Here is a 27,560-nt window from a genome sequence, read left to right on the forward strand (position 1 = left end):
TAGTTACACTGATTCGTTTTCACATAATCCCTGGTTGTACTGTCAGGAACCTGATGTCACAGGGACATGCCTAACCATTCAGTTATTCTATTATTACACCCATAAAAATGACATTGTCCCACCAACCTCCAGGTAAATTGCACCAGCAAGATATCAAATGTATTATATTTTACAAGTATCCTTTGCAACACGACAGTAGCTTTTAGACAGTACTCAGTAGTCTTTTTTTTTTTGGGGGGGGGGGGGGGGGGGAGTACAAAAGGAAAATATTGTATAATAGGTATTAGAATGGCTTATTAGCATTATTCTTGTATTTAAGGCAGTGAACCACTTCAAAGCAGAATACTTATGAATCAAAATAGCTAAAATAGGAAAGGTTTTCACAGTACTGTCCATTTACCACAGTCATAACAGATTATCATCTCTTACAGAGTTTGTATCAAACCACCTGCTAGTTGTAGTCGATCATTCAATGGTCTGCATTCATCCTGCGCAATTTAGCAGGCAAATTATTCTCCAGCCTAGCCCCAGCCAAAGACATCTGAACTTGGGTTGGAGCAGGGGTAGGGATGGGGCTCAAGACATGCTTCTCCATCTCACCTACTGAACGGACGATTGGCTCCTTAGGCCCACCCTCCAAGGTCACTAGGTGTTCCTCCATCCCTCCCTGCCACCCAGATGCAATAATGAAGCTGGACGCTTCTGATTTGGAGGCCTTCTCCCCTGGCTGGGTCTTGCCAGCCGCCAGGCTCCAGTGGACACGCTCCTCTTTACCTGAGCTCCTACCTGGGAGCCTCCATGCTTGGTCCTCACCGGGGTCCACTGACAGCAGTCTCTCTATACGACCACGGCGGCCCCCATTCCCCAGGGTGGGGGAGATAGGCGAGGGCACGGAGAAGGTGGAGTTGGGCCAAGTAAGGGAGGCCTGCTCCTCATGCTCCTTCATGCTGTAGGGGGGAGTGGTGACTTCAAACGTGTTGTGGAACTGGGAGTAGTCAACTCTAAAAAAACCTTCCTCCAAGGACATGACAGGCAGGAAACGGTGGCCCCACAAAACCTCATCCTCTGTGTAAGACGTCCGGGCCTGGCATGTCATACCTGGAACCATGGAGTGGTGCACAGACATGGGTTACATAAGACACAGTGTGTCGGAGAGAGAGAAAAAAGGTAAATAAAAAAGCAGACAAATGACTGAATTTTACAAGCCTAAACCACTTCTGGAAATTTAAATAATGGACAGGTTGTGAATTAACAAACATTAAATCATCATTAAAAATGAATTTAATGAACTCTTACCAGTGGTTTCCACAATGCCCTCTAGAATAACAACTATCTCAAACTGCTCATTACTGAGTGAGCGCTGAGAAAGATCAAAGAAAGGGCTCTTGGTGTTGATTTCATGACAGATAGTCAGAGGAGACACCAGAAAAAGCTGGTCAGACCCTGTCCCAAACCCAACATCCAGCTCACACTGGTCCAGGGGCAGGAACTCTCCCTCCGGGGTGTGGCGAGACTAAGGACACACAATCAAGCAACATGTAAGATGCTATTGTATGTTTTGCATGAGACTTATACTTATTTGTTTATGCTTATACCTTATAATAAGGTAGCATAAACAAATCTCATCTACAAAAGGGGAACGTGGTTTTTGGATGAGGTGTATACCAATTATTTTTGTTTTAATTAATGTTGAATAGAACAAATGTAAACAAATGTAACCAATTCCCTGATGTTTGTGATTCCATTGAACAAAATTCTGAATGTTGATGTCTTGAGAAGGAGTATTTTCTGAAAGCCAATGAGAAAACATTTACATTTAGTCATTTAGCAGACGCTCTTACAGCAAGTACAGGGACATTCCCCCGAGGCAAGTAGGGTGACGTGTCTTGCCCAAGGACACAACGTCATTTGCAGTGATGCCGGTAACGCGTTACTTACGGCATCACTGCAAATTACGTTGTGTACTGTACTTACCAAGTAACGCGTTACTCTAATCTGACCACTTTTTTCAGTAACGAGTAATCTAACACGTTACTATTTCCAAACCAGTAATCAGATTAAAGTTACTTGTCCAAGTCACTGTGCGTTACTATTTTGTCATTAATAGTAAAATATATATTTGATTTCTTCTTGCGTCTCTGGGAGTGAAGCCATGTAGCCTATGCGACAATTAAATCACATTTTCAGCATGAGGGTCACGTTATATGTATATACATAGACCTACCACTCCCTCCCAGTGACGCTGAGTCGACACTTTCCTCAAGCCCCTTTGCTCCGGTGCCATCTCGATTTGATTATATGTGACAAATAATAAAGACAAATAACCCAGCTAACACATGACGTTGCGGCAACGTTGCCAGTAAGTGCTCAGTTGGTAACCCGCGACACCTTCTGGCAACGTCGTAGCAACGTTATAAAGGGAATGTTGCCAGTTGGTCCCCTGGACAACGTTGCCGCGACGTTGTACCTTGGTCGGCAGGTTACGTTATTTTTAGACCTGTGGGCAACGTTGCCGCGACGTCGTACCTTGGTCGGCTGGTTACGTTATTTTTTGGTCCCCTGGACAACGTTTCCGCGACGTTGTACCTTGGTCGGCTGGTTACGTTATTTTTAGACCCGTGGGCAACGTTGCCGCGACGTTGTACCATGGTCGGCTGGTTACCTTATTTTTAGACCCGTGGACAACGTTGCCGCGACGTCGTACCTTGGTCGGCTGGTTACGTTATTTTTTGGTCCCGTGGACAACGTTGCCGAGACGTTGTACCTTGGTCGGCTGGATACATTAATTTTGGTACCATGGGTTAAGTTGCGGCTAAGTCGCTCTTTGGTCGCAGGACAACGGATCTCGAGTGCATATAGTGGTTTATCCAGAGATGGAGAGATCACACTGGACTGCTCTCAGTTCTGACACTTTTGCAATGTACCCATAGTCTACATGAATTTCAATCACACACAATATTAAATGTTGCACCCAGCACGTATAAATGTAGACAATGCATGTAATTCATGTGCAGCTCAGCCCCAGCATGTCATTGGTCATCAATTTTCACATATGCAGAAACATAGCTTTAATAAATAAAAGACTGAATCTGGAATATAATTTAGTCTTTCATTCTTTACTATAAACATGTACAAAAGCAATCAATGTGTGATGTGTAACATGATTAAGTAAACATTCTTTGTATAGCACACCAAAGCTGTATGACACACAATGCAAATTTGTGCTCCAATAATTTTTGTGATACAAAATTGTTAAATGTGACCAAAAGGTAAGCGACTCTTAAGAGTTTCATTTCCAAAGACAAGTCATCACAGAATATTACAATTCTTCCTTAGCAAACCTGCCCCTCAGTCTGCCCCTGAGCAACAACTTTGCGCATGGCCATTTCAACGCATCGCTCAAACTGGGGTTTCCGAAGAGATTTTGCAGGGGTTCAACACCGTCTTGTACGCATTGGATTTCAACTGGAAATTAGCTACTTCAAAGGTGAGTTTCTTTACAGAAATAAATAAACATATTTTAAGAAATTTGATGGGGCATGCTAATACGTATATGTTTGAAATGTAGGCCATTTATCCTGTTTATGTGCTATCAGATTCACATTGTTTACGTTAGGATTTCGATAGTTACAGTACAGTAGAGGTTAAACCCTCCAGAAAGTTATGTTGAAATACTGAAAATGCATAGGCCTACATGTTATCAAAGTTTAGCGTCTCACAAATCACCCACAAAAGAATCAGTGAAAATAAACGTTCAGAACTGTTAAAAAACCTTGTCCCAAAATAGTTTATTTAGCCCGGAATTTTCAAAGACTGTGGAGCTAGCGTGGCTGATCACGTTTTAATCACAGAAATGGCGTCTATAAAAGTATCAGTTCACAAATTTTTCCAATTTGTACATTACATCTTTTTTTGGATAAGTTTATTCGTTTTAACCTTTTAGATGCGTGAGTTTTAAATATTTCCGACGCTTCCACCAGTTATTTTTCCAAAACGGCAGCTAGGTTGCTTTAATTAGCTTCCGTTACCTAGCAACCTAGCATAATACTCGTAGCAATGCTACTACCTGCGTGTGTTACTTGTTAGCCTACTAATTGTAAATTTTGAAGTGATACTATAGCGTTTGTCATATAGTTTTTGTCTATCGGAAAACAGTCGGTTGGAATGTTCAGAATCACACGTGCGACGCTACGATGTGGGGCCCTGCTTTCGAACGATCACATATGTGCAATGCTACTCCTTTTAATATCAATATGCTATAACTATGTACATAAACTACATTCCATTTTCATTTCTGTACAGATTATCCTACCACCGTCACACGGCCTAGCACTGTGTACCTGGGAAATGATGGTAAAGTAATGAATGACCGTTTAAAACAGTGACAATAATTGTATGAGCCATGGCAACCTAAAGGCTATGTTTTGAAGCAAAAGCATGACTTAAAACTTTTGCATCACCAGATTCCATACCCCTAGATGTCAACTCTGGTCTGGTGGAGGTGAACCAATTGGGGGCCCAGGAAAACAGCTGGCAGCCAGGCTTTGTATACAACCATTCAAGGTAACATTTGTTATTTACATCAATGTTACAGCTAATCTAGAAGAACCACAGTGTATGCCAATCATGCTAACTCTTGTAAACTTGTTTTACTTGTCTTTAATGACAGACACATTACAGGTTATGCTCCGGAAGATGGAGACATTGGAGGAGTAATCGTATTATTGGCATAAACCGACAATTGCTAGTAATCGGGTTTCTCATGGTCAAGTAAACGCACTCAGTGGCGTAAATAATAGAATAAAACAGTTCCATTAGCAATAGTAGTAAAAGAGATATTAGCAGGACTTTGCAGAGTCACCTCTTGTAAATTGTATTAGGTTGAAATACTATCAAACTCTGTCTTGTGACTCCACTAATCAGCTAATACCAATCACCTGTGTGAGAGACTGAGTGGTGCGTGTCTGTCGTTGCCACGGTGATGGTGCAGCTATGATTGCTAATGTGCTAAGGACAGAGAATAACAGAAATGTAGCTAGAATCCACACCTCAAACAAGTTAACCTAGACGCAAAACTATACGTCCAATCCAACAAATAAGGATATTTTCTGAGACCCAAGACTCTGCCGAAACCAGAGATGTCCTTTATATGTCTGTGCGGTCAGAAATACGACTCTACCGGCAGTTTCAAAATCTTGTTCTTTTTGCTTTCTCTGACGATTTTGTCACCAGATTTGCATTGGTCTCTATGGGGCGAGAGTTGGACTTTGTCTCGCTTTCGTGGGGCTCTGAACAAATGTGTACATCTGTTGGATTCAACAGACAACTGTCTACGACCAGCACAAAATCAGCTATCTATTGATCCAAAAATGAAGCATGAAGAGCGAAAATTGTGGCAATGCTGGCAAACTAGAAATATTTTTTCAACGACATCCGAAGCTCAGGCCTCCACTCTAAGCGTTTCAGTCTGCACTTTGGGCTTTCACGTACACACCCATGTAAATCTCAGAAACGGCTTGAAAAGGTCATGAAACATAATCAGTGATATTGAAAAAAGTTGAATAGATATCAAAAAGCTGAATTATTTAAAAATAGTTTAGGGTTTTGTCAACATTTTAAAGTTTAAATGGTGGCTCTGGCTGAAAGATTGAGGAAGGAGGATTTGGAAGTTGAAGAAGTTTAAAGAATTGAGAGGATTTGAAAGAAAACTCCATTGGAAACCCATGTTAAAAATATTATGAATATTGATTTATATTAATTCAAGCATAAGAGGTACAAAGCTGAAAAGTCATAGCAGGAATGGCCTGAAACTGCTGAATTTTTTGATAGCTGAACGGTTTTAATAGCTGAAGATTTGAAGGCGCTGAAACGTGCCACGGAAGAAATAGAATAAGAAGAATATGAAGAAGTAGCCTGACGTTGTCATACTCATAATTCTAGTCAGAATATGAGTCTGAGAACTCTCCGTTGGGCTGTGACTATGGGGCGGGTTTCAAACGAACCTGGAAAACAAATGCCTCTTCGCTCAATTGGATAGATCTACAACCAATCAGAGCAACGTAGTATGTGACGTATGTTAAGCGCCGCATAGTTGTTGTCAACAGAACTAAACTGCAAGCAGACTTGAAGAAGTATGCTTGAAGAATGAATACAAACTATTTTTGCCGGTGTTGTAAAAATAATTTAAGGGTACGGGGAGTACTTGCGAAAGCTCTCGCGAAATGCCGTCTGCCCTTTTGCACCCTGACCCCTGATAGAAATAAAAGCGCACATTAAAATGTTTGAATTGTTAGTTATTTAGCTACAATGAGACTAACGTTATGATTGTACTAAGTCTGAGTTAGCGAACGTACATTGACACCTATGGTACTATGTTTACAACATTTGATTCACATTCACTCAGACTATCTCTTACCATTTGTAAGTTAGATTAACTTCATCCACGACGATACCCATTACGTTGGCTTGAAAAACATCGGAGCCTAGCATGTCCCTCCACTTCTTGTTCAGCAGCCAGGATTCCGGGCTTCCGAAAAGGAGCTGGCAACGACCACTGGTAATATCCACCTCGTCGTGCACGCCGAGTTGCATCGCCGTGATTCCCAATTCGGTCGCCTCTTTCACTTGGTCCTCCATGAGAGCAACCAAAGGAGAAACCACAATGGCCACTGGGTTTTCATTGTGTCCCATCTTCTTCGCGACCATCGGGGCCAGCTGATAAATTAAACTTTTACCGAATAGCGTAGGAAGACAAATGCCTTGATTGCGTTTCTCTGTTCCTCTTTCAAAATTAATGCGCTGTCGATGTCTTCTAAAACAGACTCGATGGCAGAATCATAACATCCCAGATCTCCAGCGGTAGCCATGTTTGTTCAAAACGAATTCAACTTAAGCGCTCTTTTGTGACGTGAGTGATTACGTTACTGTTGATCATCTGTCCATCATCGTATAAAGCCCGCTCTGGCAATTTCATTGGTCCGCCCAGATTCTGGTTTTCTGTAGTTGTCCCCAATACGAGACCCTCCAGACCCAACTTCCCGACCAAATTTTTTTGTGGGCGGGACAAAGTTGGGCTGGCAGCCAGGCTAATGAAGAAGTTGAATAAAGATTCAAAGAATAATACTTGGAATGCTGAAGCAGCATTCCAACAATAATAATAATAAAGAGAAACAGGAAAATAATAGTGAGAATGTTTAACAGCAATCTCACAATAACTAGAGAGGGTACAATTTCTGGGGAAATTGTAGGGTGTGCTTGCTTGCGTCGGTTGCAGGTGTGTCCGTCCCCTTAAGAGTTTCCCTTCTAGTGATATTTTCAAGCATTTAGCCTACTCATATTGCATATTTCATTAAGAACACCCTTTGAAACAAGCTACTGTAACAACGTTGTCACTGGCAGTATGGAATCGCGATTCAAACAGTACCGTCTGCTAACTGAAGATATGCCCCCCAAAACGTAAATAAGTTTGACATTAATGTAGGGGGAAATGGCTAATTCAAAATAAGTTTGCTAGAGGCAAGCTAGCTGCTGTTGCTCCACATTTCACTGATTGTTTGAAAGCGTCGGAAATGAGAATGTTTCTTTTGACGTAAAGTTTAGCTGTGGCATTGAAGACAGTACTACACACTGCCAGTGGACTCACGACTCTCGAGCCGAGTCTGACTGAGGCTAACGTCAAAACCAGCCGCGGTGTCACTCTAATTCCAAGTTTGACACAAATCACAAAAATATGATGACCCGCTGGCTATCTTCGCAATCTCCATATCTTTAAAACACTGCCCTCCTTCTGATTTTTGATGTAGAATTTACCCTGGTACGAAATTAAGAAAATACTCATCAGAGATCGACAACAGCTGATGCAATCGTCAACGGAGGCTGACGGGGCTCTCACGTAGCAAACCAATCAAAGTTTTTACAGCAACCTACATTAAAATCTCACCATCTGGCTGTCTTCACAATAGTCATATCGTCATAACATTGCCCTCCTTCTGTTTTTTGGTGTAGAATTGACCGAACTATAAAATTACTAAAATACTAAACTACTATGACGCTTGCATGGCTGCCGCCTAGGCAGTCTCACGGGCGACCCGCACTCGCTCAAATTACAAAGACTTTCACGACCTACATAAAAAATCCGAGATGGCAGTTCCACTCGAAATTGCTTTCTCAACAAAACCCAATGGTTGGTACTTTTGGGGGTTGGCATTTTTCACTCAGAATCCAAGCTCCAATTTGCGTGCTATAGCGTCTCTATCACGTTGTATCCATGCGTCGTTGCTAACGTGTGCTGACGTAGTGACGTAGGTTAGCACTGGTACCCTTCGTTGACAGAAGACACTTTTTGCCACAAAAACGTTGTAACCTCCTAAACTGTGCAAAGGAGTGTAAATAAAAATACAAGCAACTTGTAGGGCTGTTTTGGCAGCCCCTTTGTCACTGGTCACCCAGACACTCGTCTGGGACAGTCGTTGATTTGCATGAATGCTAAAATGACAATCACACCTTAATGACACACCTCTCAACAGTTGAAGACGAAGGTGGACTGAGGAAGACTCTGAAATTATCATTAAAAGTTGTTTTCTTGTAAATATAGTTCTAAACAGCTTTTAATGTCATGTTTGATATGATTTTGTTTCTTATTTTACGTATTACATTTTAGTCATAATTTTAATACTGTAACATGTACATGTACAGGGTTTACAGAGTTTGGGCTTGCAGCAGACCAACATGTGTTTAACATGTTCCCTTGTCTTGCAAGGGCACCACTTGGTCTACTGCAGCCTTGATTAATGATCCAATTTGAATTTGTACGCGTTAGACAACTTTTCAGTCATATGACCGGTGTCCCCATTTTAGTCAGGTTTGGGTGTATATAGGAAGAAGTTTTTACCACTAACTTTGAGTTCTGTTTACGATACAGCTCTGGTGCGTTAGGCGCCTAGTCTTCATTGTGAATACCTTTGTTAACCATTGCTCTGAAGGTATGTTTTGTATTTGATGATATTTCATTATCATTGTATTGATTATCTTACTATTTAGATACTATTATTGTGCATTTGAAGTTACTTGTTCTCCTTGAAACGTATCTATCACGCTACAGCGGTGAAAACTTTGATCTAGTCTGGTTGATGCGGCTAATACTGATTATAAACATAGACTTTAGAAGTAGGTTTTAACTTAAGGCCTCTGAGTCACTTACGGTGGATCTCCACACTCCGAAGGAATTTACCGGAGCCTCTGAGTGATTGGTTTACATACTAGGTCTACTATGGTTAAAATACATATTATAGTAATGATAAACGACTGATTAGTGAACACGCATACTTTAGGGTCGATGCTCTGATCAAGCAGACGATTTTTACCTACGCCAGAGTTTCATGTCATTAACTGTTTAGCGCTCAAGGTTACAGGTAACGCACTTGTGCACATTTCTAAAATTGGAGTCAGATATTAACGAGTCAATTATCTCCCTGAACATCTAACCAGAATTGAATTGGGTTTCCCAAGCCGGGGACAAACACCAAGCGTCTCCGGCCTTACGATATCCTCTTTAACCTACAAACTCAATCGCTACCAAGACGAAACTTTTGACACCTAGGTTGTCTATGTAGGCCAAATATTGACTGGGTTTTAGGGGGGCAAAAATAAATAATAATAAAAATAATAAATATATATGTGAGAGAACAAAGGTTGTGCTCTCGCCGAAGGCTTGAGCACACCCAATAAATATATATGTGAGAGAACAAAGGTTGTGCTCTCGCCGAAGGCTTGAGCACACCCAATAATATATATGTGAGAGAACAAAGGTTGTGCCCTTGCCGAAGGCAAAGCACACCCAATTACATTTGGCCACCAAAGGGATCCGGAGCAGTCAGTCGCAATCTTGTAGTTTTAACTGGGTTGGTTAGTTTGGGCTCTAAGTGCAATGTCAACTATGTGGAGATTTTTGCCATATCTGTTAATGAAATAAAGTTTGCTGTAGATATTAGAAAGTTAAGCAAGGAAGTATGTAAAATTGCGTGTAATCAAGGGGTCTTAGGTCTGAAGTGTACATCTTTACATTCAAAGTGTGAACTAGTTCTACTCAGGTGAAACCACTATCATTCTGATTGCATTTTAAGAGCAGATTGATTGCTGTGAAAGATTGGACTATTTGCATATATTGAATGTTTTCGCCCATAAATGCTATTAAAATCTATGAAATGTGTATTATTGTTTTCCCCAAAAGAATCCACAAATACTAAACCAGCAAACTTTGCAAAACACAAAATTTGTCACTGCCAATACTTTTGGCCATGACTGTATGTCAAATTGGACAACAAACGTTGTAATTGTTGTTAATTGGTAATTAAAATGCTGTGGGAACTGAGTGTACTGTTACGTTTCTGTCTTGTCCAGTCCTGGTTTTGTGTGTGTCTGTCCAGTCTGTGTTCCAGGTCACATACCCCAATACTCCGGTCCACATATTCCAGTTCACCTCCAAACCAGACACACCTGTTACCCATTTATCATTACCTGCACAGTTCATCTACCCTGGCTTCCCACAGACTCGTTGCCAGTTCGACGCTACTTTGACGGTAGTTGGTCGTTGCCTTGCTTTCAAAATTACTAATCCGCCTCTGCCCCTGTGTACTACAGACATCAACGACTACCTAATTCCATAATCTGTAATCTACGGCTCCCTCCTCACTCCCTCCTGTCTGGCACCCACGGACCTTACCATCATCACCCTCTGTGTCTGAAATAAACCTGCTTAACATCACATCAGCATCTGAGTCCTGCACTTGGGTTAACCTGTCACTCCCCTGGCAGCCGGGTTCATAACATGTACTGACTCAGGCATCAACTCTCTGAAAATACCAACAGGGATATAGAGATGTGGGTTGGAACTCATGACACTGGGTTACATTTCCTATCCACTCAATTAGGTAGGAATGTAACAATTATTTGTGATAACAACCTCTACCATACTTCTAGTCTCCTCATGCTCTGCTAATGATTGCCTTAGACTGGGCTGCCAGTAATACCACAGATGGTGAGCAGATTGACATTGATATTCATAGTGGTGTCAAGGACACAGGGGTGTGACATTTCACAAGAAGGAGACTGTGTTGGATCAGTTTTCCACTCTCTACGCATATTGGTTTGATACAAGCACCAAGGCAGCCATGCTGCTTTAATTGGAAAAGGTAAAGTAATTTGTATTTGGATATGGTGGTTATGGTTATGTATATTTAGAAGGTTAGGAAAGTGGACTGGATAAAAAAATTGTCCAGTAAAATAAGAAGGAGGAAAATGACAGTTTTGGAGACAGAGCCTAAGTGATATGTGAAAGATGGGAGTTTGAATGATTGATAAAGCAGGATTGGTTGTAAGAAAAATGTGGACCATTAAGCAAAACAAATTGATAAATGAGACATATCCTTATTTCTAAGTATTCAACAATGTCCCTCTATGGCCCAAATTAAAGCCTAGTACAGACCGACATATTTACCTCAACAGCTCCAAAACCTCAAATCTCTGGGTCGGTTTTTCATTTTCCAACTGACAGTAGTCCAGTAGTAGTAGTAATAGTAGATAAGCTAAAAAGCAAAGTTTTTTTCTTTTTAAACATCAATGTGAAAATGGGACTAATTAAAACTAATTACATTTTACTTTGGCTATTTTTAGTCAGTCAGTCATATTTATTTATGAAGCACATTTAAAAGTAACAGCTGTTAGCCAAAGTGCTGTACAATACCAAATAATTAAAACACACTCATTAAGACATAAAACACAATCACAGACAATGCACACACATTTTACCATTGCACCTACAGTGAGGGAATTTTTTTTGTGATGCCCTGCTGATTTTGTACGTTTGCCCACTGACATGAAATGATCAGTCTATCATTTTAATGGTAGGTTTATTTGAACAGTGAGTAGTGAGAGACAGAATAACAACAACAAAAGCATTTCAAAATTGTTACATAAATTGATTTGCATTTTAAGTAGTGAAATAAGTGTTTGACCCACTGAAAAATATGACTTTGTACTTGGTGGCAAAACCCTTGTTGGCAATCACAGAGGTCAGACGTTTCTTGTAGTTGGCCACCAGGTTTGCACACATCTCAGGAGGAATTTTGTCCCACAGATCTTCTCAGTCATTAAGGTTTCGATGCTGTTGTTTGGCAACTCGAACCTTCTGCTCTCTCCACAGATTTTCTATATACCCTTTGATGCGGTGAAGTTGTCCTGTCCCCTGAACAGAAAAACACCCCAAAGCATAATGTTTCCACCTCCGTGTTTGACGGTGGTGATGGTGTTCTTGGGATCATAGGCATTATTCCTCCTCCTCCAAACACAGTGAGTTGAGTTGATGCCAAAGAGCTTGATTTTGGTCTCATCTGTCCACAACACTTTCACCCAGTTCTCCTCTGAATCATTCAGATGTTCATTGACAAACTTCAGACGGGCCTGTACATGTGCTTTCTTGAGTAGGGGGACCTTGCGGGCGCTGCAGGATTTCAGTATTTCATGGCGTAGTGTGTTACCGATTGTTTTCTTGGTGACCATGGTCGCTAGCCTGGTCCTAACCAGACTCTCGTACATTTCATTTGTACAGAGAGTCTGGCCTCGCTCCATTGACAAGAGACTTTCTTGTAGGCGGGTACTCGCAGAACAGAGTGTACGAGCCACTCTGTTCTGCCATAACCAATCGCTAGCGTTCGCCAATTCCTTCACCACTACTGTAACAGAGCTAGCTGCCGTAGCTGAAAAATCAAACTGTTCCAGAACCCCGTGTGGAGGAGGGCCACAACATCATGGCCACCAACAAAACTCAGCAAAACTTGTTCTTGCTCTGGCTTTAGCTTATGGATATTCGGCAGCGTTGCCACAACGGACCGAATGGCTTAGCTCGCATCTTTCTCCGCCGCCATTACGGAACTACAACACAAACTAGCGCACAACATCAACGTCATTGTTCTCAGCCACTTCCTCTGTTCGCTGATTGGCCGGTAGAAAATTAACCTTAGACATCTGACTTACTTACCTCATGGCCAGACCTAGTACAGAAGCAAAATCTAAATTGAGCAGAGGAGGAGGGCAGAGCCAGGCTACATGGTCGCAGCTGCCTTGAGTTAATTTACAAGATCCTCCCGTGTAGTTTGGGCTGATTCCTTACCGTTCTCATGATCATTGCAACTCCACAAGGTGAGATCTTGCATGGAGCCCCAGACCGAGGGAGATTGACAGTTATTTTGTGTTTCTTCCATTTGCGAATAATCGCACCAACTGTTTTCACCTTTTCACCAAGCTGCTTGGAGATGGTGTTGTAGCCCATTTCAGCCTTGTGTAGTCCTACAATCTTGTCCCTGACATCCTTGCATAGCTTTTTGGTCTTGGCCATGGTGGATAGTTTAGAATCTGATTGATTGATTGCATCTGTGGACAGGTGTCTTTTATACAGGTAACAAACTGAGACTCCCTTTAAAGGGGTCATTGATTGCGAAACCAATTTTACCTTGTCATAGTTGAATAACGACAGTTCGGTGGGTAAAATGGACATACAGTGAACCTCAAAGTCCATTGACACCTCTTTCCTATCTAAATCTCACAACTTGAAACTGCAGCTGTAAAACGATCGGTTTTGAAAACGCTGTATTTGTGACGTCACAAATAAGGCATCACCTTTGTCACGCCCCAACATTTATACAGACCAGCCCTCTGGTGTTCTGGCCCAGGATCTCAGACACTAGTTTAGCTACACGCTGCTCTGTGTACTTCCACGCGAACAACAAAGGAGAAAGTTTGAAAGTTTTTGAAGTATATTGAAAATGGACCAAAAATGCAGTGTTCCAGGCTGTACTGGTAATGCTGACACTTTTCATAATCTTCCCAAGGAACCAGACACTCGACGGGCATGGCTGATGTTTTTCTATGAGAAGATCCCTGTGAAGTTCGACATTCATTTATTCATTTGCTCGAACCATTTCACCAAAGACAGTTTTGAATGAAAACCTTGGACAATTTAACCCTCGTGCTGCCTTCGGGTCACATGACCCAAAGGTTCATAACGAACCATCGTTGTGTTTACCCAATTTTACCCAATACAAAAACAAATAAAAATAATTTTCTTTTAACCTTCGCAATGTGGGGGGTCTGAGACAGCCCAACGGTTAAAAGAAAATGCTTCACTTTGTTTTTGTATGCGGTAAAGTTGTCGCAATACGACGGTGGGTCACAATGACTGATGGGTCAGAACGACCCGAAGATAACACAAGGGTTAAAGAAGGATTTGCTAAGCTGCTGTTGCTGAAAAGAGGTACTGTTCCAACCGTATGCTCATCACAAACGCAAGCTGTAAGTATGATTTTGTCGCTAACAGTTAGCCTATTAGTAATGCTAACGTCTCCTGTATCTAGCATAGGTAGAATGCTAAATATGTTTCTAAACACACCAACATACCTTACTTAGCAAATGACTCTAGCTACCCTTACAAAAAAGTCTATTAAAGTATACTATAAGTGTACTAAAAATGGATAGTTAACTTTTGATATACTTTTAAGAAGTATACTTAGAAAATAGTTAACTTTTGATATACTTTTAAGTATGCTTTGAAAATAGTTCACTTTTGATATACTTATAAGAAGTATACTTAGACACAAAAAATGTGTTGATTGAATCTTTTTTGTTACTGAATCTGTAACCTTAATTACGGCCAAAACATTTTGAAGCCCTATACTCTTATACGATACTAATAATTATCAATTGGAGTATTAATGGAAAAAACTACTTGAGAAAGAATCAGACAGAAGGGTTGCATTATGCATTTGAAAGTTATACTGTCAAACTGACTGAAGAACTAAATAACAACGTGAAAAAATGAAGATAGCATGGCTCATTGGCTGGTAAATTCCCATGATGCAAGGCGGTAAATAGTGTTAAAATTAGCTGATAAATTTGCCGTTTGTTCGAAATACAGATGTAACTGAATAAATGAATTTCGTTTTTTTTTGTGTCTGCTTAGAATGTAGTGTTTTGTTGCGTGGTAATTGTCATTGTTGTGCTGGTTTACCATTGTAACCATGAGTTAAATGACTGTTACGTTTTTTTAAGAAGAGCTGGATTAAAGCAACATTAGACCATACGCAGGAATTAGCTTCTTTCAGCTAATAATAAGTGTCACTTGGCAAGGGGCCCCCGTTCTCGTCAAGTGATGCAAGATCGGTGGCGTTGGAGGGGCCCCTAAACATATAAATATTATAGTAAATCATAGTAAATGGACATTTATTAAGTTTGCTTCTTGAAGTACTTACATTAATTAAAAGTGCACTTGAAAGTATTCCAAAGTATATTTTGAAGTACTTTAGGAAGTATACTTCATGAACTGAAAGTGCACTACACAGGTTACAGTGTATTTAAAGGTATACTTTTAAGTACTTTAGGAAGTATACTTCATGAACTGAAAGTGCACTACACAGGTTACTTTAGAATATTCAAAGGTATACTTTGAAGTACTTTAGGAAGTATACTTCATAAACTAAAAGTGCACTACACAGGCTCGCTCCGTGGGGCCGAAAATCAAGCTGTTCCACTTAAGAGAACTTCCGTTGTGAAAACTGGATGCGGCGTTTTTGGTTTGCGTGCTTTCGTTTTTGCAACGCGTTTATGTACTGCAGCGTTTTGGATTTGCGTGCTTTCGTTTTTGCAACGCGTTTATGTATTTGCAGCACGTTTATGTATTTGGTTGTGTTGTGTGTATTTGCAGCGCGTTTGCTGAATGCTGCGCATGTGTTAATTAATGAAGATGTTTTCTTAATTTGCAGCGCGTTTGCACATGTCGGCCACCGTAAGGGAAGCTTCCGAAAAAATAGCCAGAAAACGAATAGCAGTCTAGTCTATTGCTAACGCCTGTCTACATTATCAGAATCAGAATGTGATTTATTCGCCATGAAAGTTTGCACAGACAAGGAATTTGCTTTGGCAGGAAGGTGCATACAATAAACATATACCTAAAATTTAAATATGTGGACTATCTATACTAAGGGTACATAAACTAGCAGTACTAAGTGGGATTAGAATAGAATTAAATATACAATAAAATAAAATATAAGTTGCCGTAAATTACAATATAAAAATACAAAAATACAAATATTACAAAAAATACAAATGTACAAGATACCATTTTGTAATGCAGTGCAAAAAGCAGTGTGTTTTAAGCAAGAAGTCATTAGAGTCAGTGTGGTCCCTTGGCCTTGTTGAAGAGTAAAGAATATATTGTGCTTATTAAAGTTATGCATTGTGCTTATTAAAGTTATGAACTTAGAAGTGTGCCCAGGCTTAAACATTGGGTCTCACACTGAGTGTGGGAAGCAGGCTGTTCTTTGTGTCTCTATCTCTTCATTTTCAGAAACAACCTTGAAACCGGGTGGAGACGGCACCCGAGCAGGTGGGACGCGTAGGCAAGAACAACTCCCTGATGCACGAGAGAACAAGCTCAACCCTTTTTTGATACTTGTGTTTCAATTGCACTGTATAAATATATGCTGGGGAGGGACAGATAGCCAGTTGGACTTCGTAAACCAGCCCAAACTCTGTTGCAGGTAGGGAAACTTAGACAACTCCAGAGCTCTGTACTTGTTGATTTCCAACTGCTGCATTAAAGCTGATATTATCGGACCTCTGCGACTCCAGACCACTCTTTCTAGAACACAGATTTGTGTCATTGGATACCATCATTACATATTGGAATAGACACAAAGACTTTAAATCCTTCAACTGGTGACCCCGACGCTGAAAAGAGGGAGTCCAGAGGGTTCCGGCCCGACCGACGGATCGGGGGAGAGACCCATACACCGGTGCGAGGAGACAGACGTAATCGTCAGAGGCCTCAACATAAAAAAAGGTAAGCAGACACCTGTTAATTCAAAGTACTGCTATTCGGAACTGAGAACCAAATTTAGACGATTAATATGTTTCATCGTACCTAGTCAAACCAACAGTGGTGGGAAATCAACCGTTTTTGTGTTTTGTCCTTGTCCAAGGGGAGGTTAGAGTCCTCTCCAGGGGTTAGAGTCCCTGAACTCGTTGTCTTTGTCCAAGGGGAGGTTAGAGTCCTCTCCAAGGGTTAGAGTCCCTGAACTTGTTGTCTTTGTCTAGAGGGAGGTTAGAGTCCTCTCCAAGGGTTAGAGTCCCTAAACTCGTTGTCTTTGTCTAGAGGGAGGTTAGAGTCCTCTCCAAGGGTTAGAGTCCCTGAACTTGTTGTCTTTGTCTAGAGGGAGGTTAGAGTCCTCTCCAAGGGTTAGAGTCCCTGAACACTGTCTATTTGTGTGGAGTCATATTAAGTTGAATAAAAATAGAGAGGAGTGTGGTGTGTTTTTTCCTTTGACCAAGAAGTTACAGAAATCCCGAGGAGAGTTGGAGAAAGGTGGGGGCTAAAAGAGTCCCGTTACGTTGAGATCTTACAAAGGTGATCCCAGAGGGTATACCCCTGGTTTATAAATTGGTTCTAATACAATTGGAAGAGTTATACTAGAGCAAAATTAAGCGAATAGACGGTAAACGCTAAACAGCTGTGTTGGTCAAAGAATGGTTTGAGGAAATGTATGTGAAAAATTATGAGGAAGCAATTGGAAAGTTACATAAAGGATTGGTTTAGAGAGGATCATGGAAGGTTATGAAATAAAACAAGAACGTTTTGTGGATGTGAAGAGATGATTGGTTTAAACACTGATGTTTTGAAGAGGAAACTATGAATATACTTTGAAGGTATATGGGATAACATTTTAAGTCAAAATAGTAAAATCTAGGGTTTTTAAGAGTTTTGATAAAGGTATTAGATATAATTTGGTTAAAAATGAGAAAGAGAAAATAACTAAATGTACTTTTATTTGGAGTTTAATTGTAATTTGGTTTTAAGTTTTATTTTAGAGTTTTATCAGAGCCTGGCATACTGTTTGGGATAAACAGTTAGGCTGTGATAATGTTGTATTATGAAGAGGGTTATTATAACATTCAGTTCTGAAATAATTTGGGAAGACTCATCAAGTCTGATAAATTGTGGTTATGATGGTTTGAGCTAATTGGCTCGTTTTGAACTGCAGCAAAACGAGTTATGAAGTTCTACCTATCTGACCTTTATAGAAAATATAGTTGGGAAAAATGTTTGGTTAATAGCTACATTAAGAACATTATTTGGTTTATATTTCATTTAAGAAGCATATGGATTCTGGTTTGGCATAATGAAAATTGCTTTGATCATATCTTTGATAAAAAGAGGTGTGATTTGGTAAAATAGAGAATCTAAAACAATATTGGTCTTAAACTTAACTGTTTTAAAAGACAGAAAAGGTTTTTTGGAGTGAAAGAAATTAGACTACCAGTTGATTTTCTAAAGAAGGGAACAAAGAAACAGATTGTCATTTCTAGGCATGACTAATAGGAGTTGAATATCAAATGATGATGTATTGTCTTATTAGATGCTGTTACATGTGTTTGCTCAACAATAAGAAAACAGAAGGGTCAATACTGCCTGGTAATTATAGATATGTTTACAGTGGATTGAAATCATTCCCAGACCTGTACCAGATGCATTAACAACATTTGAATTGAATTATAGAAGATAATAATTACACAACTTAAACCTAATGCTCACGAGAAAAGAGATGTCTTTTGCTAAATTCTGTTCCAGGTGAAGCAGTAAACCAAAGAGTGGAGGAGTCAAACGAGGAGATTGGGTATTGATTAAAGTTATTAATGAAAGGAGGGATCTTATGAAAACTTTAAAATATCCTGTCTTATTTCTGGTTTTTCTATTTGTTTCGAATTTAGTTTATTTTATTACAATTCTAAAAGCTTGGCTAAAGTTGTATGTATGTGGTGAAGGGGGCCTGTGAGCATGTCCAGGTCTGCCGTGGATACATGGATGTCGAATGTCCACTCTGGAGTGACGGTGGGTTTTCCCCTATAACATCATTAGGGTTTTCCCACTGTGTCCAGTGTGTCCACACCACTTGGCCATAACGCTGCATAGTCTCATCATTATTGTTGATTTGTATGTCAACATTGTGTAATCGGTAATGGGATATTTTTTAAATTTGGGTTTATTGTCACACCCTATAAGGGTGTGAAAGGAGGGATTTATTTGAACTTTAAAAATATCCACTTTAAATCCTCAAATGGGTTCTTGATTTCAATATCTGTGTTTAATCATTGGTGTTCGACTGTTCGCATCTCATTTGACTCAGTTACTGCTTGATCATGGGAGATAAGGTGATGCTGGGACTGTAACTCTTTTCTGCTTCAGGACGAGTCAGACCGGCGGGTCTGACTACCTAACCCCTGTTCTAAGGCCCCATTCCCCTGGAGACCCTGCCCCATCTGCCCCTATGCCTCATCAGACCTATGAGTGGTCTGCCCCCCCCCTTCCCCTTGAAGACCCTGTCCCACCTGCCCCAATACATCATCAGATGTTCGGGGAAGCCTGTTGTACATTTATGGACAGGACCATTCAAGGTCATCGAGAGAACCTCGCACGCCCTAAGGGTGCTGGGGAAAGGAAGTACGTGGTACCACTGGAGCATGTGTTGTGCTGCTCCAGAATCCAGTCGTACGTTGCAGGAGTTGGTGGAGAAGGGCCAGGAGGGCCAGTGAACCTTTTGCTATTGCTACGAATGTGAGAGTCCGGAAAAGAGGGTTACGACTAGGTCAAGAGTGATACTGCTTGACCACACTAGAATTGTACTGGACTAAGAAGGTTTACGCTATTTTACTTAAGAGTGTGCTATATCAATATCAACATGATTGTTGCTGTATCCCGTGTATCAGGTCCCTGTGAAACCGAATCATTGTCTCGGCTGTGGAGAACCCAAAGACGGGGTTCCAAATGCCGTTGCTGGGGCTGGCTGACCAGGATGAGGAGACGGTAGTTGGTCCGGGCTATGTTGATTGATCTCTGGTGTTTTCAGAGATCAAAAGAGGGATTAAAGAATATATTGTGCTTATTAAAGTTATGCATTGTGCTTATTAAAGTTATGAACTTAGAAGTGTGCCCAGGCTTAAACATTGGGTCTCACACTGAGTGTGGGAAGCAGGCTGTTCTTTGTGTCTCTATCTCTTCATTTTCAGAAACAACCTTAAAACCGGGTGGAGACGGCACCCGAGCAGGTGGGACGCGTAGGCAAGAACAACTCCCTGATGCACGAGAGAACAAGCTCAACCCTTTTTTGATACTTGTGTTTCAATTGCACTGTATAAATATATGCTGGGGAGGGACAGATAGCCAGTTGGACTTCGTGAACCAGCCCAAACTCTGTTGCGGGTAGGGAAACTTAGACAACTCCAGAGCTCTGTACTTGTTGATTTCCAACTGCTGCATTAAAGCTGATATTATCGGACCTCTGCGACTCCAGACCACTCTTTCTAGAACACAGATTTGTGTCATTGGATACCATCATTACATATTGGAATAGACACAAAGACTTTAAATCCTTCAAGAGGCCAACAGCGGAAGGGAAGAAACTTTTGTGGCGTGAGGTATTGGTCCTGATGGACCGCAGCCTTCTGCCGGAGGGGAGTGACTGAAACAGGGAGTGTCCAGGGTGGGAGGAGTCGGCCACAATCTTCCTCGCTCGCCTCAGGGTCCTCGAGGTGTGCAGGTCCTCGAGGGTAGGCAGATTGCAGCCAATCACCTTCTCAGCAGTGCGGATGATACGCTGCAGTCTGCTCTTGTCCTTGGCAGTGGCAGCAGCGTACCAGACGGTGATGGAGGAGGTGAGGATGGACTCAATGATGGCTGAGTAGAAGTGCACCATCATTGTCTTTGGCAGGTTGAACTTCTTCAGCTGCCGAAGGAAGTACATCCTCTGTTGTGCTTTCTTGATGAGGGAGCTGATGTTCAGTTCCCACTTGAGGTCCTGGGAGAGGATAGTGCCCAGGAAGCGGAAGGACTCCACAGTGTTGACTGGGGAGTCACACAGGGTGATGGGGGTGAGTGGGGCTGTGTTCCTCCTGAAGTCCACAACCATCTCCACTGTCTTAAGAGCATTGAGCTCTAAGTTGTTCTGGCTGCACCAGGTCACCAGGTTGGCCGCTTCCCACCTATAATCAGACTCGTCTCCACCAGAGATGAGCCCAATAAGGGTGGTGTTGTCCGCAAACTTCAGGAGTTTGACGGACGGGTGACTGGAGGTGCAACTGTTGGTGTACAGGGAGAAGAGCAGAGGAGAAAGGACGCAGCCCTGAGGTGATCCGGTGTTGATGGACCGGGAGTCAGAGACTTGTGTTCCCAGCTTAACGCACTGCTTCCTGTCAGACAGGAAGTCTGTGATCCACCTGCAGGTGGAATCAGGCACGTTCAGCTGGGAGAGCTTGTCCTGAAGCAGGGCGGGGATGATGGTATTGAAGGCAGAGCTGAAGTCCACAAACAGGATCCTGGCATAGGATGCTGGGGAGTCCAGGTGCTGTAGGGTGAAGTGGAGGGCCATGTTAACTGCATCGTCCACAGACCTGTTGGCTCTGTAGGCAAACTGCAGGGGGTCCAGTAGAGGGTCAGTGATGGATTTAAGGTGTGCCAGCACCAGGCGCTCGAAAGACTTCATTACCACAGAGGTCAGGGCGACGGGTCTGTAGTCATTATGTCCTGTTGGCCTTGGCTTTTTGGGCACAGGGATGATGGTGGAGGACTTGAGACAGGCTGGCACATGGCATGTCTCAAGGGAGGTGTTAAAGATGTAGGTAAACACCGGAGACAGCTGGTCAGCGCAGTGCTTGAGGGTGGCTGGAGAGACAGAGTCCGGCCCAGCTGCTTTGCGGGGATTCTGCCTCTTGAAAAGTCTGTTAACTTCACCCTCCTGAATGGAGAGAGTCGTCACTGTAGAGGGGGGGAGGTGGGAGGCCTCCTGGGTGGGAAGGGGTAGTTCAGGACTGTCCAATTGTCTTTCAAATCTGCAGTAGAACTCATTCAGGTCGTTGGCCAGGCGGGAGTCGTTAGTGGAGTGGGGGGCTCTGGGCTTGTAGTTGGTAATCTGCCTAAGCCCTCTCCAGACAGATGCAGAGTCGTTTGCAGAGAATTGGTGTTTTAGTCTCTCTGAGTACAGTCGTTTAGCCTCCCTCACCGCCTTGCTAAACCTGTTCTTCGACTCCTTGAAACTTTCTTTGTCCCCACTCCTAAACGCAGCCTCTTTCTCTGACCTCAACCTTCTGAGTTTAGCTGTAAACCAGGGTTTGTCGTTGTTGTAGCTTACCCTGGTGCGTGTTGGTATACAGCAGTCCTCACAGAAGCTGATGTATGATGTCACAGCCTCTGTGAGCTCATCCAGACTATTGGTAGCAGTCGTGAACATGTCCCAGTCAGTGCAGTCCAAGCACGCCCGCAGATCCTCCATAGCTTCACTGGTCCACTGTTTTGATGTCCTCACAGCAGGCTTACAGCGCTTTAGCTTCTGCCTGTATGCAGGAATCAGGTGGACCATGGCGTGGTCAGAGTGACCCAGTGCTGCTCGGGGGACCGCATGGTATGCTTTGCTGATTGTAGAGTAGCAGTGATCCAAGGTGTTTCCTTCTCTGGTAGGGCATTTGATGAATTGATGTCTATATTTTGGGAGTTCTTGAGTGAGATTGCCTTTGTTAAAGTCGCCTAGCACAATAACCAAGGAATCCGGATTTTCATGCTCCACACTCAGTATCTGGCTGGCGAGCACACGTTGAGCCTTGTTGACGCTAGCCTGCGGAGAAATGTAGACGCCAACCAGAATGAATGATGCAAACTCTCGTGGCGAGTAAAAAGATCTACAGTTAATAAAAAAAAATTCCAGATCAGGAGAACAGTGCTGCAGAATCACTTTCAAATTATCCATTTGAAAGAACTGGAGAAAGGCAGGTGCTAGATACAGGATACGTTAGCATTGCTAATAACCATTTACCAACAAAATCATACTACATCATCATCATGTTGAAATGAACGAATGACTCAAAAAGATTTGTTCCTTTTAATGAATGAGATTCAAAGAACCGAGTCCGTAAAAGGATCCGAACTTTCCATCACTACGGGTTATTTATTCGAATGAAACACAGTCAGGAACACGAAATAACGTTAGCCCCATTGCCAATAAACTAGGCTAGATCATCACACATTCTACCTATGCTCTTGCGTTAGCAAGCTAAACTAGTTTACATGCCTACAGTCTAAGTGTTTTCGCTATCTAGCTGTTCTTGCATTCCTTGCAAATCAGTGTTAATAAAAAGCAGATGAACTAGAGTCTAGCTAACATTGACTAGACGGGCATGCTGATGTTTATCTATACCGTAGCGTAGAAGATCCCTGTGCAGTTCGACCCTCGACACATTTGTGCGAACCATTTCACCAAGGACGGCTTTGAAAACCTGGGACAATGTAAAGCAGGATTTGCTATGAAGCTGTTGCTGAAAAGAGGTGCGTTCCGACCTTATGTTCATCATAACCGCAAGCTGTAGTATGATTTTGACCTAGCCTCTGCGCCGTCTCAAGTCGGACAAAAAGTCTAACCAGAATTCACTGTTTCAATTCACTGCGGCCGGCTGACTTCGTTCATTTCCCGACTGGGTCTTTGTACGAGTCTTTGGATCCTTTTCACGTGACCTGCATTGGTTTAGTAGAGGAAACAGTTACCTCTCCCGATGCGCGGCCACGAGAAAATGAACGAATCTCTCTTTGAGAGGACGGTTTACTCCCGAGTCCTTGTAAGGATTCGTTCAAAATGAACGAATCATTCACGAACGACACATCACTAATAACCCGTGGTCATGTAAATCTACAATTCAAGATGCATGTTTGTCCAGATCTATTATTCAGCAAGATAGCTAGAGTTAGATGAAGCTGAGTTGAATCACGACAGTTTGTTTGCTAAGCTGTAGTGCTAACTAGGGATGCACGATAATATCTGCACGACATAGCTGAAGTTTTTTTTTTTTTACAGTTTTAAGGCCCAGCTGAAGTTTTTGAAGGTCTCATTAATTTTCATTAACTTTACTGTACATTTTAAGTTTACGGAGTTACAGCTGCATTTCTGTGCATTTGTGTCAAGAATGTGTCATTGTCAACAACACAGCTTTAAGGAAACTGTAGTTGTTCAAGTTCAATGAGGTACTGTTCAAGTATGAGAATTGTGACGTGAAAATATAAATAAATCTGCCATATTTGAAATCATTTCAATAGTTTTCATGAGTGAATGTCTATTTCTAAAATGATACAAATCAAGTTTTTAATGCCCCTTATCTACAGCAAGTACCCTATCATAATAACAGATTAATTCTAGTACAGGAGAGACTTTTCAATAATTAAAAAGCAGAAGTGTATATATCGGCATCGGCAATCGGCCAAAGTTCAATATCGTGCATCCCTAGTGCTAACGTTACCCACCTAAGGCGATCCTGTTTGCTTCAACAACAGAAGTGGAAACAACTAACGTAATCATTTGAAATGATATCTAGTCAACCTGTTGAAAACAGTGTTGTGTAGACACAATAGATTTATTTGTACGTTTTTATTTCAAGTCTCCACCTTCGTTGTTTCAGTTTATTTTTTATTTAACCAGGCAGAATCATTTAAAAACAAATTCTTATTTACAAAGATGGCCTGGCAAAAAGCAAAAGCTTTTTGAGGGAGAGGGGAAGGGGGCTATGGAATAAAAATCTGGTTAAAAGCATAACGGCACACAACCCCAGCAGTACAACATACAGAAGAAAAACAAGCAGGGCATTTGTACATAGGGAATCAGAGAGGATAAAAAATGTAAAAGCACAAGAACACAAAGCAAGACAGACTATTTACACCAGACAACAACCACAATCAAGACATAGACTGACTGGCAGGAATGAACAGAGGATACAGGCAGGTGAGAAACAGACAAGGCAACATTGGTGCAACAGTAGGACTAAACTAGACAGTGAGTGCTGTGGCCGTGTTGCGTCTTTGCTCCGCAGCTTCACTCATTGTAAACCAACCAATCAGCGCGCAGCTCATCTATATATTCATGAGCATACCATAAAAGGAGAAAACCTAGCGTTTTTTCCTGGGAAAATTTCACTGGATGTATCAGGGGGCATAGAACAGCACTTGGGCCATTTTCAGCCCAACCAATGTTACATACCCTATTCGGAGACCTTAAGGAACAGTGTGAAATACCCCTCAAAAAACAGTCAATCACCCCTTTAAGAGTGTACTCCTAATCTCAGCTCATTACCTGTGTAAAAGACACCAGTGAGGGGGCATGAGTAACTGACAGTGTGCCTGGCCATCTTTCGTGGATTTCTCTCTGCATTGCGTCTGCCCTGCTGAGAAGCGCTTCTGTGAACAGTAATTTAACTGGTTTTCTTTGTTAATATCCTTGGTACTTATACTTACACACCTAATCTATTTGTGCAATCTATTTTTTTTTATGGGTGTTTTTATTTTCCATGCATACATGCCTACATAGTCTCAGTGTTTTAATATACTGTTTATCATAATGTGGTATATCCATATACCTTGTGACAACTTGCATTATTTGGCAAAGAACAAATTTGGAGCAAGGTGTAAATACAATCCAATGACCTGCTTATCAGTTTGGCCACAAACAATATATGTGCTTTTTGTTCACCTAACTCACTCAAATCTTCAATGTATCCACAAAGGATTATGTTTCACATGAAACACATACTCTACTATTTCAATGAATGTATTTAATGGCTGCAGAAATATCTGTAATTTTGTATTATTGTATGTATAGGAAACCATTACGACCATACAGAACTTTTTCCCAGGTGTGGGTTGCCGTGTTGCAGTATATATTTTGTAAAGTGTAAGTTTGTAATTGTATTTAGAAGTATCCTAATCTCTGGAGTCAGCTCTGGCAACTTGCATGACGGTGACTATGAAGATATTTATTAGACTGTCCAAACGCTCCAAACATCCATGTAATCTGTGGAAGATTCTGTCATTTAATGCACTCAAATGTGGATGTTCTCTTTGTGTTGGTGTTACAGAACTTTCAGCAGGTTCTGCAATCTAACAAATGAAATTTGGAGAGCATAGACTTATATATTTGATTTGATCCCCTAAAGAATAACTCCCAAAGAAATTATGCCTTACTGTTGACTTCTCAATAGGTTGCAATTCAGTGAGATCAATGACAGTTTAACTTCAAATCAATAAGTGTGGTTTCCTGACAGTTTCCTGAGGATATATGGCCCACTGAACACCACAGTGCTGACTGAGGGATAAAGGGGTTACCTTAGTGATGACCTCCACTGCATCTTTTGTCTGACTCAACAAACCATTGACAAAATTGAAAAAATGTTTTGTGGAATTCTTCAGCCAGCATTTTACTGATTTCCATTAGGAACCAAATCCAAACCCATACACTAGGCTTTGAGACAATGGATGGGATTTGCCAACAATTTCATTTCATCAACAAGTTTTCATATCATTGTTATTATTTTGTTAATTGTTTTCGCTTTGCTTGTGAGATTATATGTGGATATCTCACAACTGTCTAAACATTTACCTTAATGAGTTTGCACCTTATCTGGGCTGATACCATGTGGCTGTTCCGTAGATTTCCCACTCGAAACATGAGGCACAATTTCCCGTCCCTTTGCGAAATGACTGCATCTTGGCTAAACATGAGCGTCTCCGCGCGCTTCTTTGGCTGGGACATCTTAATAAACATGCAGCCAATGAGAAACGCATCCACGATGGAACCGAGTAGCGACTGAAAAAGAAAAAGAATAATGCCCTCTGGACACTTTTCAGTGATGTAGCGGTAGCCATATCCGATTGTTGCCTCGGTTTCAATAAAGAACAGAAAAGCAGAAGGAAAGTTGTAGACATTAGCGACGCACGGGGTGTAGGATGAGTCGTGGCCGTGGTTTAGGTCACCGCGGATATAGGCAATTATCCACCACATAGATGCCATAACAAGCCATGCGATAGTGTAGGTTAAGATAAATATGAGTAAGTTCCATCGCCACTTTAGGTCCACTAGTGTGGTGAAAATGTCGGAGATATATCGGCTAGTTTCCCCACCAAGGTTACCATGCTGGACGTTGCACCGCCCGTTCTTGTCTACAAATCGTTGCCGTTTTTTCCTCACGGGCGCTGAGAAAGTCATGTTGGTGTTCACTACCTGGTAATCATCGCCAAATTTCCTTCGTATCATAGACATTTCTACAGAATAATTGCACCAAACCAAATTGACTTCACCTAAGGCTTCAAAAATAGTTTTGCGCACTCCGTGATGTATCCGTTTCCAATTAGTTTTATTTTGTAGTGTCCCATCAAAAGCAATATTTGTTGCCTGTTAAAACGGCTCTCTGAAGACGGAAAACCTGTCCTATCCACATGAGTTTAAGACAAAAGGCCATCTTTTTCGATTCCCCATGCAAATGGTGTGCATAGAGCAAGAACTATGGATTTCTGCCTGAACAAGCATAATGTTCAGATAAAAGACGTGAGGGAAACTGCGACACTCAATGGCCAGCGATGTTGCTCAGAAGGGGGGCAGAAATAAGGTTTCTAATTAAAACACCTAACTGTTTTGTTCAACAATATTATCTCACTC

The 27,560-nt window shown here is 41.6% G+C and overlaps 1 protein-coding gene across 1 annotated transcript; it reads right to left on the reverse strand.

The window, feature by feature from the left end:
• Positions 1-387: 387 nt before the first annotated feature.
• Positions 388-27,355, reverse strand: LOC134031492 (G protein-activated inward rectifier potassium channel 1-like). The gene is made up of 3 exons (XM_062475135.1): positions 26,505-27,355; positions 1,297-1,513; positions 388-1,098 (listed from the first exon to the last, which is right to left on the reverse strand). The coding sequence occupies exons 1-3, from the start codon at positions 27,162-27,164 to the stop codon at positions 470-472; spliced, it is 1,506 nt and encodes a 501-aa protein (XP_062331119.1). The 5' UTR covers positions 27,165-27,355; the 3' UTR covers positions 388-469.
• Between the last annotated feature and the right edge of the window lie 205 nt (positions 27,356-27,560).

This window comes from Osmerus eperlanus, chromosome 12 (assembly GCF_963692335.1).
Source record: "Osmerus eperlanus chromosome 12, fOsmEpe2.1, whole genome shotgun sequence".
Classification (NCBI taxonomy): domain Eukaryota; kingdom Metazoa; phylum Chordata; class Actinopteri; order Osmeriformes; family Osmeridae; genus Osmerus; species Osmerus eperlanus.